Source organism: Perognathus longimembris, chromosome 7 (assembly GCF_023159225.1).
Source record: "Perognathus longimembris pacificus isolate PPM17 chromosome 7, ASM2315922v1, whole genome shotgun sequence".
NCBI lineage: Eukaryota > Metazoa > Chordata > Mammalia > Rodentia > Heteromyidae > Perognathus > Perognathus longimembris.
The window spans coordinates 30,370,794-30,384,434 of NC_063167.1; the positions used below are offsets into that span (position 1 = coordinate 30,370,794).

At 39.0% G+C, this 13,641-nt stretch overlaps 1 protein-coding gene and 1 pseudogene across 4 annotated transcripts in view; both read left to right on the top strand.

Annotated features, from left to right (window-relative positions):
* The window catches only part of Mast2 (microtubule associated serine/threonine kinase 2), a 126,380-nt gene that overhangs the window by 32,575 nt on the left and 80,164 nt on the right, over window positions 1-13,641 (top strand). For all 4 annotated transcript variants that reach the window (XM_048351206.1, XM_048351208.1, XM_048351207.1 and 1 more), the window contains one exon: window positions 12,744-12,775. In XM_048351206.1, coding sequence (XP_048207163.1) covers window positions 12,744-12,775 — 32 coding nt within the window. The remainder of the gene's footprint in view (window positions 1-12,743; window positions 12,776-13,641) is intronic.
* Window positions 8,270-9,459, top strand: LOC125355091 (annotated as a pseudogene).

Genomic DNA, 13,641 nt, shown 5'->3' on the forward strand with positions numbered 1-13,641 from the left:
CCAGAAGTAGCGCTGTGGCTCAAGTGGCAGAGTGCTAGCCTTGAGCAAAAAGAAGCCAGGGATGGTGCTCAGGCCCTGAGTCCAAGCCCCAGAACTTGCAAAAAAAAAAAAAAAACACCACTCCTGCTTCCTCTCTGCTGGTACATATGTTTTCATCAATAAGATTATTTGATAAAGAGGTCTATGGCTTTAAAAACCTGTAACTTTGCACACATTAATGTACTATATAGCATACTCTGTGCAAATCAGCTGTCTGTTCATGTCATCTGTTTGTTTCCCCATAGACATAATCCAGCCATTAGTTGTTTAAAGAAGCAGATGGAAAAAGGAGTCCATGGGGATGTGGGTTTATTAGTTTTCACAATGAAAGACCACACTGGTTGTGCTAAGGATTAGAAAATTTCTGCTGAATGAAAGGGAGATGTATTTTTCTTTCTGAGGTATTTTCAGTAGCATGAATAGCTGTTGAAACTAGTCAGTTGTATGTAAGGAGATTAAGAAAATCTTATAAATAGACTTTCCTCCAAGCCCCAGACTGTTAGCTGCAGCTATCATGATGATAAAAAAGGCAGTTTTTCTTCCTTGTAGGGTATAGACTGAGTCTATCCTTACTGCTTTTTTACTTCTTAGGGAATATAGCAGGCAGATTCAGAGTGCTTTGTATATAACTTTATCTATTGAAGTAGGAAAAATGGGTTAATAGTTCCTAAAATCCTGTAGATACAATTTTTTTGCAGCATGTCCTATAATTTGACTTAATAGTTTTTCTTTGATTTATTAAAGAAGTCATTGACTTTTCTCAGTTTTCCTTTGTGCTTACTAGGATTCTGGCAATTACTATAAAACTGGAAAAATTAAGTGTTGCTTATGGATCTTAATGTACAGAATCATATTGTGAAAGCCCAGACTTTTCCTCCTGAACTCTAAAAAGTACATATTTTGAGCCATAAATTGAGAAACATCTTTAAACTTGAAGTCCCACTTTTAAAATGGCAGCCTAGTGACCAAACAAGCAGTTAGGAGTCTGTTAAAGCTTGAATGAGATGAGGCTTTTGTGTGCTGTGTCCTTTTAGAAGTCTGGAGGAATAGGGAGCGTTTCTGTGACAGCACCGCCAGGGATGAATAGAGATGAGTGGATTCGTGCATGCTCAGAACTCACAACACGTGTACTAGCCCCCCTTTACGGACATAAAAGAGCAGTGAAACTGACCTTAGCCGTGATCCAAGCTGCTGAAGAAAGAGGCTTTTGGGATTACTCAAGAATTGAAGACCAGCATTTCTAGCGATAAAGAAACAAAAGAGCCTGTGACAGTATGGAAAGTATCTGACATTTGCTTTGTCTATACAAAGGATGAAAGGAATTTTGCCGATTTAGTCATAATAACTGATTTTATATTGGTTTGAGCAGAAAAAGGGCATCAAAATAATATAATTTTTTGATTTCTGAAATATTTTTTTAAATGTATGTGAAATGGTTTTGTTTTGGGAGAAAAAAATATAACATGGATTTTGCAATCTTAGTAGCTGCAGGTGGAGACTCTTGTTTTGTTTGCTAAACCATAATAAGCCGTGAAGATAGGATATCAAAGATTAAATTTTTATTTTTCTGTAATCTTTGTTTTTTCTTGGTACTACAGATAACTTCAACTAATGGTATTGGTATGGAGAGAAAAACAAATAATAAAATATTTCCCCTATTTTGGTTGCAATTTTGGCAAGATCTTTCTGTTTTCTCCTGTGGTATAAGGCAGTGATTGTTGTTATGCCTGCCTGCTTGCCTGCATGGTTTACTGGAGCAGTGGGTTAGTGGGCAGAGCCTGGTATGCTGAATGAATCTTTTGCTTCTTTATTCACCAGTAAGTAAGCACTAGTTGTTAACTGTTTTGGTAGTAGCTTTTTGTTTTTTCCTTTGTTTGATATTTGCTATGGATAATTCCAGTATCCTAAGAAGGAGAGGGTTACAGGTGAGTAAAAGAAAGTATTTTTACTGACCATCTTCCTTTCAGTGTCCTTTGCAAACTTACTGAATAGATGGGTTGCAATTTCATTTAATTCATCTGAGTCAGGAGAATTGGTAGAATACCATTGTTTCTCTTTATTCTATCAGGAATACTTAAAGGATTTATTTAAGATCTCACTATTCTGTTTCTTTTTCTGTTTTGTTTTGAGTCAGTAGTCTTGCTTTGTTAAAACTTCTGGGTTCACATGATCCTCCGAAGTACAGCACATTAGATCTATATGCATGCACTACTACAGCTACCTTAGATCTTTCAACTTTGATAGAAAAATGCTGTCTGGGCTCACTTGTATTAAGTGAGTGGATCAATTAAATCAGACCTATATAAGATGCAAACCTAATTTGAACCCTAGGTATTACTGCTGATAGATTGTTTATAATAAATGTATCCTTTTTCTAATTACCCTGTCAAAAAGTCACATGTAGGGCTGGGGATATAGCCTAGTGGCAAGAGTGCCTGCCTCGGATACACGAGGCCCTAGGTTCGATTCCCCAGCACCACATATACAGAAAACAGCCAGAAGCGGCGCTGTGGCTCAAGTGGCAGAGTGCTAGCCTTGAGCGGGAAGAAGCCAGGGACAGTGCTCAGGCCCTGAGTCCAAGGCCCAGGACTGGCCAAAACAAAAAAAAAAAAACAAAAAAAAAAGTCACATGTATATGTGGCATTTGTTTGATAGAACTTTTCATATATGTATGTGAACATCATATATATATGTATGCCATATATGATGTACAGTCATTCATATCTATCTGTCCTCTGTCATCTTCTTAAATCTCAGGTTATTTGGCAACTGAAGAGATAAGTATTGTGTAACAATGAGGGGAAATAGACTGATAGACAACTTTTAACCTAGTTTTAGTGGAGGTCCTTAGCACTAAAACACCACTAAAATTTTTCTAAATTTAGTGATTGTTTTATAAATTATGACAGCCTGCCTTAGTTTTACTTGTAAATAAGAAGCCAACTCATCATTCTAAATTTTTGAGAATTGGCACAATGAAGGTTTCATATATAAAACACTAGTCAACCAGCCTGTGAATGTCTATTAATGAATTGTAGCTGTTTCTCTTGTTTTTTTCTCCTTCCTTCCTTCCTTCCTTCCTTCCTTCCTTCCTTCCTTCCTTCCTTCCTTCCTTCCTTCCTTCCTTCCTTCCTCCCTCCCTCCCTCCCTCCCTCCCTCCCTCCCTCCCTCCCTCCCTCCCTCCCTCCCTTCCATCTGTCCGTTGTGGGCCTTCAACTCAGGGCCTGGGCTCTGTCCTTGAGCAATTTTGCTCAAGGCTCATGCTCTGTGATTTTGAGCCACAGCTCCACTTCCAGTTTTGGGATGGTTAATTGGAAATAAGAGTCGCATGGACTTTGCTACCCAGGCTGGCTTTGAATCATGAACATTAGATCTCAGCCCTCTGAGTAGGTAGGATTTACAGATGTGAGCTACCAACACATGGCTACTTTTTCATTTTTTTGTACAAAGTACCTAGGGTCTTTAATTACAGTAAATTAACTATTTTTATTTTTAAAGTGCTCCAAAAAGAAATATCTACAGAATTAGTAAATTAAAAACAAAGCATCAAACTGGATGGTTTTATCTCAAATCTGTAATCCTACCTACCTACTCAGGAAGCTGAGCTCTAAGGACTGAGGTTTGAAACCAGCCTGAGCAGAAAGAACTGAGAAACTCATACCTCTAATTAACTAGAAAAAAGCCAGAAGTGGAGCTTTGGCTCAAGAATACCAGCTTTGAGCAAAAAAAAAAAAAAAAAAAAAAAAAAGACACAGCCAGTGCCAGCATAGAAGCAAAACATAATTGAAACTAAATATAGTATTTGTAGTTATTTTTATGATCTTTTTCAAAGCCCATAGGAGTCCCCACTGAACCTTTAGCAATTGTTTAATGTGGCTTGGACTTTAAAAGTCAGTAACCCAAAGGTAGTCATGGTTATTCATGCTTATAAACCCAACTACTTGAGAAGTGAAGATTGGGAGGATTTTGGTTAGGACAACCCAGGCAAAAAGTCTCCATCTCACTAAGTAAAAGCTGGGTTTGGTGACACATGCCTGTCATCTTAGGTACTCAGATGGCATGAATAGCATTGTGGTCCAGGCCAACCCTAGGCATAAGTACTAGATCCTATTAGGAAAATAGCTATAGCAAAAAGGGCTGGTAGCAGTATAGTTCAAGTGATAGAGCCCCTGCCTAGCAAATGTGAGGCCCTAAGTTCAAACCCCTTTGTCTGTCTGTCTGTCTGTCTGTCTCTCTCTCTCCCCCCCCCCACAAACTCTTAAATGTTTTACCTTAATTTTTTTTCTGTTACTTACATACAATTGATTTCTTGTGAATTTTAAAAATTGTTTTTGTCAAAGTGTGATACAGAGGAGTTACAGATTCATATGAAAGGCAGTGAGTACATTTCTTGTTCTACTTGTTACCTCCTCCCTCATTTTTCCCCTCCCTCTTTCTCTCTCCCCCCAAGAGTTGTGCAGTTGGTTTACACCAAATGGTTTCTAAGTGTTGCTTTTTGAATGGGTTGTCTTTTTGTTCTTTGTCTCTCGATCTTTGTATTCCCTCTCCCTTCCCTAGTTCTACTACCCGTATCAGACAATATCCAGGGTACTTGAATGTAGCACAGTGGTAGTGAGGGTACAGCCACAGGAAGGGACTACAAGAGAAACAAAACTAGACAAACCACTCAAACAAACTGACAAGGAAAAAGAGAAAAAAAAAAAGTAGTACAAGTTCACATGGCATGCTGAAAACAATCACAGCAGTGGCACACTTCTTGTTTCCGTAACATGGAGTTTATTTCACTTGGCATCTTCTTATGTGGTCATATGGGTGTAGTTATTGGGGTATTTTGGTCTTCTACCATGACTAGCCTATTCCTGTACTAGCTATTCCCTATGAGGGACACCATAGGGTTTGTGTTTCTTTGGGTCTGGGTCACTTTACTTAGTATGATTTTTTTCTAAGTGCTTCCATTTCCTTACCAATGGGGCAGTGTCATTCCTTCTGATGGAGGCATAGAATTCCATTGTGTATATGTACCACATTTTCCTGATCCACTTGTCTACTGAGGGGCATCTAGGTTGTTTCCATGTTTTAGCAATGACAGATTGTGCTGTGATGGACATTGTTGTGCTGGTGGCTTTAGTGTGTTCTTGCTTGTAATCTTTTGGGTAGATGCCCAAAAGTGGGGCTGCTGGGTCATAGGGAAGCTCTATGTTTAGCCTTCTTTTTTCTGTTACTTACATACAATTGATTTCTTGTGAATTTTGAGATATACTTAAAAAGAATCTAGAAGTCTATCATAAATTGTAATATTTGTTTAAGTAGCTGCTAAAATTGGCATATATATATTTTTTTCCTGGTAATTATGGAATGTGAATTCAGGGATTATAACACTTGAGCCATGCTTCTAGTCCTTAACTACTTTATTTTTTGAGTACTGTATTGAATTTTCACTTAGGGCTTGACATCTTACTACCTCCCATTGTCACTAGAACCACAAGCACTTACTATCACATCTGGCTTGTTTTGTTGAAGTAAAAGTCTCAAAAGTTTTTTTTGTCCTGGCTGATCCTCATGATCTTCATACCTCAGATTACAGTATAGCCACTGCACCAGGCCTATTTGTATAGTTTCTCTTCAGTTGTTAGTATTTTGAAATAGAATATTTGTCAGACTGGAAATATTTTCAGTTATTGTGCCTATTTTGTGTTAAATCCTTTTCCCCACATAGTGATTAAGTCTCCAGTATGTACTGTGCTATTTATTGGTGTCCTCCTTCTTGAGTCTTTCTGTCTAGTGAGTGTCAAACTGCCAGATTGTGCAACTGGAGAGTGTTTACTAATAGCTTTGTATTTCAGAAGTCTGTACTGGAACATTTTGGCATAAAAATAATGCTTGGAAAGCCTTAGTAGTTTTAGATTGTTTAAAATAGTTCAATTATAATATAAAACTTTAAAAATAAGTTTTAGATTTAAATATAGAAACACAAAAAAACCAATATAATATAATATGCCTAATAATATAATATAATATAATAATAATATAATATGCCTAATATAACACAAGATCTGCTAAGAAACTTCAAATTAGAAGTTAAAAATCTATAAACTTTTTTTTCTTTTTTCTTTTTTTTTTTTTGTCATGAACTCAGGGCCTGGGTACTGTCCCTGGCTCTTTTGCTTAAGGCTAGTGCTCTACTTCTTTGAACCACTTGTAGTTTTCTGGTGGTTAATTGGAGATAAGAGTTGCGTTGACTTTCCTGCCTGGGCTGGCTTCCAACTTCAATCCTCAGATCTCAGCCTCCTGAGTAGCTAAGATGACAGGCATAAGCCCCCAGTACCTAGGCAAGGCCTCACTATTTTTTGTTGATTATATTGTTCCATTCCTGGGGCTTGATTTCAGTGCCTGGGCACTGTCCCAAAACTTTTGTGCTTAAGGCTAGTGCTTTAACACTTGAGCACAGTTCTACTTCCAGTTTTTCTGGTGTTTAATTGAATATTTTTCTCAGTTTTAGAGCCTGGGAAACATCAAGAATAAGATGCTGGCGTTGAATGTCTAGTAAGAACCTTTTGCTATGTCCTTAAATGGCAGAAGATGGAAAAGAAAAAAAAAGGGCCAAATGCGGTGTGAAGCCTTTTTAGCAAAAGCCTTCTTACTCCTGAGAGATTGATCCTTTAGGAGAAAGGATATAATCACTCCTAGAGACCCTTGTGTGTACAAGTATGTGTGCGTTCACATTCTAAAGCTAAGCTTTTTGCTCAAGGCTAGTGCTCTACCACTTGAGCTACAGATCTACTTCTGGCTTTTTTTGGTAGTTTAGTGGAGATAAGAGTCTCTCAGACTTTCCTTCCCCGGGCTGGCTTTGAACTATGATTATTAGATTTCAGTCTACTGAGTAGTTAGGATTGCAAGTGTGAGCTACCAGTGCCTAGCTTCTAGCTCTTTTTCTACCCCTTTTAGCCAATACTATAGCTTGAACTCAGGGCCTCACATGCTTGCTTGGATTTTTTGTTTGCATCTGGTGCCCTTCCAGTTGAGTCCAGCTTTTTGCTAATTAATTTGAGATAGAATTGCAGGTGTTTTTTTTTCTTCCTGGTCTTTTTTTTCCAGTTCTTTTATCTTTTGATAATAGCCATTCTAACTGCATTAAGGTGATACCTTATTGTGGTTTTTAATTGTTATCTCCCTGGTAATCAATGATGTAGGACTTTTTTTCATACAGTTGTTGCTAAAGTATATATGTGTTTTCTCAGTATTTAAATTAAATTCCAATCAGAGTGTTTGGCCCTTTGCTGTTGAGTTCCTTTTATGTTCTGGCTACTAATCCTTTGTCAGATGTATGATTTAAGAATTTTCTTTGGGGCTGGGAATGTGGCTTAACAGTAGAGTGCTTGCCTAGCATGCACGAAGCCCTGGGTTTGATTCTTCAGCACCACATAAACAGAAAAAGCTGGAAGTGGTCCTGTGGCTCAAGAGGAAGAGCAGAAAGAAGTCAGAGACTGCACTCAAGCCCTGAGTCCAAGCCCCAGGACTGGCAAAAAATGAACAAACAAAAAAAGAATATTTCCTCATTTTCTCAGGCTGTTTCTTTTTCCTTTTTTTTTTTTCTTTTTTGCCAGTCTTGGGCCTTGAACTCAGGGCCTGAGCACTGTCCTTGGCTTCTTTTTGCTCAAGGCTAGCACTCTGCCACTTGAGCCACAGCACCACTTCTGGCCGTTTTCTATATATGTGGTGCTGGGGAATCGAACCCAGAGCTTCATGTATACGAGGCAAGCACTCTTGCCACTAGGTCATATTCCCAGCAGGCTGTTTCTTTAGTATGTTGATTATTTCTTTTGCTGTACAAATGTTGTAGGTTAATGTAATCCCATTTGTCTATATTTTTATTTGTTATGTTCTCATCCAAATACTTTCTGCCTAGCTAGATGTGGTCCACACAATGTCAGTTGCTTGGGAGGCTTAGTCTATTTTAAGTTGATTTTTGTTAATGGTATGAGAGAGGAGTCTGGTCTTATTATTCCACATGTAGACATCCAGTTTTCCCAACAGCATTTTTTGAAGGGAGTCTTTGCCCATATGTGTGTTCTTTGATGCCTTTTGTCTATTTATGTGTTCCCTACTTGATTCCATTGGTCTGTATTCTGTTTTTATGCTAGTACCATACTGTTTGGGTCACGGTAGTTTTGTAGTATATCTTGAAACTAAGGAGTGTGCTGCATGTAGCTTTTTTAAAAAAAACTTTCATTCTTGAGTAAAAGCTATAGGAGGATTTTTAGCAGAATGTTGTGATTTAACTTATCTCTAAAAAGGATACTTTGTTGGTATTGGTGGCTTACACCTGTAATCCTAGCTACTCCAGAGTCTAAGATCTAAGGGATATTGGTTCACAACAAGCCTGGGCAAAAAAGTCTATGAGACTCTATAATCAACTATCACAAATCTGCAAGTAGCTTCCCCTTAGCTGCTACCCAGCTCCTGGATACAGACAATGCTATGGGTTTCAAAGACCTCAAGAGCCCCTCGGGTCTCTAGGTGCTCAGTGATTACCTGGCAGACAAGAGTTCCATCAAGGGGTATGTGCCATTGCAAACAGATAGGGCAGTATTTGAAGCATTGGTATAATTGTATCAGGTCGTATGAAAAGGAAAAGGGCGGGGCTGGGAATATAGCCTAGTGGCAAGAGTGCTTGCCTCATATACATGAAGCCCTGGGTTCGATTCCTCAGCACCACACCACATATACAGAAAACGGCCAGAAGTGGTGCTGTGGCTCAAGTGGCAGAGTGCTAGCTTTGAGCAAAAAGAAGCCAGGGACAGTGCTCAGGCCCTGAGTTCAAGGCCCAGGACTGGCAAAAAAAAAAAAAAGAAAAAGAAAAGGAGAAGGGCAGCATGCCAGGAGTGAAGAAATCTTTGGGCAAGTATGGCCTGCCAATGTGGCAGAGCTGCAGATAGTAAAGATAATGATGCCATTGATCTCTGGGTGTGATGAGGAGGAGGAAAGTGAAGAAGCAAAGAAGTGAAGGGAAGAATGTTTTGCACAGTACAAGTAAAAGAAAGCCCCCCAAAAAACTGTTTGTTGTCAAGTCTTCCATCTTACTAGATGTGAAGCCTTGGGAAGATGAGACAGATATGGCAAATTAGAGGAATGTGTCTTAACACATTCAAGAAGATAGCTTGGTTTGGGGGAGTTCTCTAAACTGGATCCAGTGGGATATGGAATTAAGAAACTTCAAATACACTGTGTAGTGGAAGATGATAAAGTAGGAACAGACATGCTTGAGGAACAGATCACTGCTTTTGAGGACTATGTGCAGTCCACGGACATGGCTGCTTTTAAAAAGATCTAAAATCACTCCAAGATAATGACATTTAAATAAAAGTTTGGAAGACTAAAAAAAAAAAAAGAAAGAAAGAAAGCTGGAAGTGGACCTGTGGCTCAAGTACAAAGTGCTAGCCTTGAGCATAACAGCTCAGTGACAGCCCCAGCATTGGCACAGGGGAAAAAAGAATCTTTCACATGTAGGATGATGATATGACCTGTAATCATAACTACTGGAAGGGAAGAGATGAAAGAATAGTGGTTTCAGGCCAGGTCTTCCGTCCCCAAAGAAGCCAAATAAACAGCTAAAAATAAAATTAAGGAGACCCCATCTCAACAAAGCATGGTAATTCAAATCTGTACAGTCCCAGCAACTCAGGAGGTGGAGGTAGGAGACCTGCAGTTTGTGGGAAGTCCAGGAAAAGGTGTGTGAGACCCCTAGCACAGTGAAAAACAAAATTCTATGTTGAGAATAGACTAGAGGGCCAAGAGTAGAGCTAAAATGGGATACCACTTAGAGATTTTTAATGGCATGGTAGAGACCATCATGGTGGTTTAGATTGTAGTACAAAGTAATAGTTTTTTCATAACTCCTTTAGCAATAAAACTCATCTGGTATCAAAGTTGAACTGTATTGAACTATACTTAAGAGTTTTATCTCCTTTGTTGTGACTTGTATACCTTTTTCTCCAGAAGTTTTAATGTATGTTATATATTTTGTTGCTGTCCCAGTCCTTGGTGGTGGTGTTATACACACGCGCGCACACACACACACACGCACACAGTAATTTTAATTTTTTTAAGTTAATTTTATTGTCAAGGTTATATACAGAGAAAATTTTTAATTTTTTTAAATAGTGACTGGATCTAAGGTTTTTGTTACAAAGACTAGAAGTATATGGCTGTGGAGATAAGGAGAAATGGTTGGATTCTGGATGTATTTTATTTATCTATTTATTTTTGTCAGTTGTGGGGCTTGAACTCAGGGCCTAGGCGCTATACCTGAGCTCTTTTTGGTCAAGGTGAGTGCTTTATCACTTTGAGCCACAGTGCAACTTCCAATTTTTTTCTCCAGTCCTGGGTCTTGAACTCAGGGCTTGGGCACTGTCCCTGAGTGCCCAAGGCTAGCACTCTACCACTTGAGCCACAGTGCCACTTCTGTTTATGTGGTACTGAGGAATCGAACCCAGGGCTTCATGCATGCTAGGCAAGTACTCTACCAGTAAGCCACATTCCCAGCCCAACAACTTCCGATTTTTGAGTGGTTAATTGGAGATAAGAGTCTCACAGGGACTTTTTTAGCCAGACTGGCTTCGAACCATAAACCTCCAAATATCAGCCTCTGAGTAGCTAGGATTACAGGCATGAGCCACCAGTGCCCAGCTCTGGATGTATTTTAAACTTAAATACTTCTAAGAATTATTGATGGGAGTAGGGCACAGGTGGCTCATGCCTATAATCATAGCTATTCTGGAGGCTGAGTTCTGAGAATCTGAGGTTTGAAACCAGCCTGGGTAGGAAAGTCCTTGAGACTCTTAGCTCCAATTAACTGCCAAATAAAAGCCAAAAAATGGAGCTGTGTCTCAAGTGGTAGAGTGCTAGCCTTGAGCCAACAAAAGATAAGAGATGGCATCCAGGCCCTGAGTTGAAGCCCTAGGACTGGCAAATGTACATGTGCACACATGACACACCAACACATGAAAAAGAAAATTACTGATGAGAAGGATGTGGGGTATATAAAAAAGGAATCAGCTGTTCAAGCTTTGGTCTGAACAATTGGGATAGAGTTACCATCGTCTGAGGTGGAGAAAGACTTTGGGTGGGGAGTTATTTTTCATAGAAACAGCAGTTCATTTTTTGGACATATTGGCCCTGAGATATTGAGTAGCCAGTTAGCTTTTAAGTATATGCAATGTGAGTGGCAAGTGTGAGAAAGAGAACACTTTCAAAACTCTGGAAGCGGATGGTAAGTTGGTACAGTAGTTTGAGGAACAGTTAGAAATATTAATATTTTATGACTTAGGAATTCCAAACCTAAGTGTATATGTAATAGTTTCAAGAAACTAGGAAAAAGTACAAGAATGTTTATATAGGAGTATTGTTTCTGATAGAGAAGAAAAACAATGAGAGGAAATTAAATCTACTTATTGCAGGATGAATTTTTTTTTGGCCAGTCCTAGGCCGTGAACTCAGGGGCCTGAGCACTGTCCCTGGCTTCTTTTTTGCTCAAGGCTAGCACTCTGCCACTTGAGCCACAGTGCCACTTCTGGCTGTTTTCTATATATGTGATGCTGGGGAATCAAACCCAGGGCTTCATGTATACGAGGCAAGCACTCTTGCCACTAGGCTATATCCCCAGCCCCACAGTTCCACTTCTGATTTTCTGGTGGTTAATTGGAGATGAGTCTTTCAGCCTTTCCTGCCAGGGCTGCCTTTTGACTATGATCCTCGGATCTCAGCCTCCTGAGTAGCTAGGATTACAGGTGTGAACCACTGGCACTGGCTTATACTTACCGTTTAAGATATTTTCTAATTAATCCTTCCCTCAGTCAGTCCCATTTTGTTTCTTTAATTTCTCAGCTGCTAAGGATGTGAATCCTTTAAATCAGTTAGCAATTAAGATTGGCTCAAGGAATGGAATCAAGTGTAGAATCTACACTGGGGAGATGGTTCCATCTAGTGGGAGAAATACTACAACTTTTTTTGGCCAGTCCTGGGGCTTGGGACTCAGGGCCTGGGCACTGTCCCTGGCTTCTTTTTGCTCAAAGACAGCACTCTACCGCTTTAGCCACAGCGGCACTTCCAGTTTTTTCTGTGTATGTGGTGCTGAGGAATTGAACCCAGGGCTTCATGCATGTTAGGCAAGCACTCTACCAGTAAGCCACATTCCTAGCCCATTACAACTATTTTTTGAGTCATATCTTTTCAGAAGGAAGAATAAAGAGATAATCTTTTTTTTTTTTTTTTTTTTTTTTGGTGCCAGTCCTGGAGTTAGAACTCAGGGCCTCGGCACTGTCTCGAAGTTTTTCTGCTCAAGGTTTGTGCTCTACCACTTGAACCACAGTTCCACTTCCAGCTTTTTAGGTAGTTAATTGGGGATAAGAGTCTCACAGGCTTTCCTACCCTGCTGACTTCTAATCCTCTTCTTCAGATCTCAGCCTCCTGAGTAGTTAGGATTATAGGTGTTAGGCCATCACCATCCAACAAGAGATAATCTTGTCTGCTATTTATTTCATTAAACATTTAAAAGTAAAGGAAGTGATCATTTAGAAATATTTAAGTCTTTGTGACTGAAATGGTAAAGCATTGTTTTAAATCTCCTAAGCCACTTAAGAATGCTTAGAGAGCTCAGATAGGCTCTTATTTTTGTCTAACTTGCTTGTATTTGTTTTGTTTTTCAGAAGGAGTTAAGCCTTCCAAGAAGAGGCAGCTTGTAAGTAGTGATTATTATCATTATGATTATTCTTATGATGATCAGCCTCTTTGGACATTCTCTTGAGATTCTTTTCTCAGTATCGATTAGAGAAATTCCATTCAAGAACCTTCTCTGTGACTACCTTGAAGACAAGAGAAGCCAGTGGTTTAGATGGTTTCTCTCATTAGGTCAGAGTCTCCTCTTTATCCTGTCCCTCCCCACCCAAATCTCTTTCTCTGCCTCAATTTTTGCCTGGTATTGAAAGAGCTGCCATTTAAATATTCATCACAATCTTATTCTTGTGTTTTGGCATGCACTGAATTTTAGTAGGCTGAAGCTAAAAACAAATTGAAACTGTTTCTGTTTCTGTCCTATAATGTGGATACTAGAGAAAGACCATATTTTTTTGATAAGTTGGGGCAAGAATAGGGAAGTTTTATTCTGGCATTGTTTTATTCTGGTATTTTTCTGCATTTTAACTTCTTATATTTTCTTGGGATACTTTTTTCTCTTTAAGAATCCTTTTGAGGAGTTGGAGGCATAGCTCAGTTGGTAGAGCCAATAAGCAAAGGCCTCAACTACCAAGTTCAAGCCCCAGTCTTGGACAAAAAGTTTATAATAAAAAAAATTTCTTTGAATTAGCATTGCTCATTTGGCTAATTAGAATCATCTGGAATGTTTAAAAGCAGAATTAAGGAATTGTGGAAATGGGGATGTGGGAAATAGAATTTGTACTTATTAAATTAAAATTCCCATGATAAGGTTCTAAGACTGTATTTCATATACTTATACCGCATTCACACTCAGACTCAAACCTGTCATGATTTATTATAGGATAAATTTTGGAGGTACTTAAGGAAATAAAACGATAATAAAGCAATTGG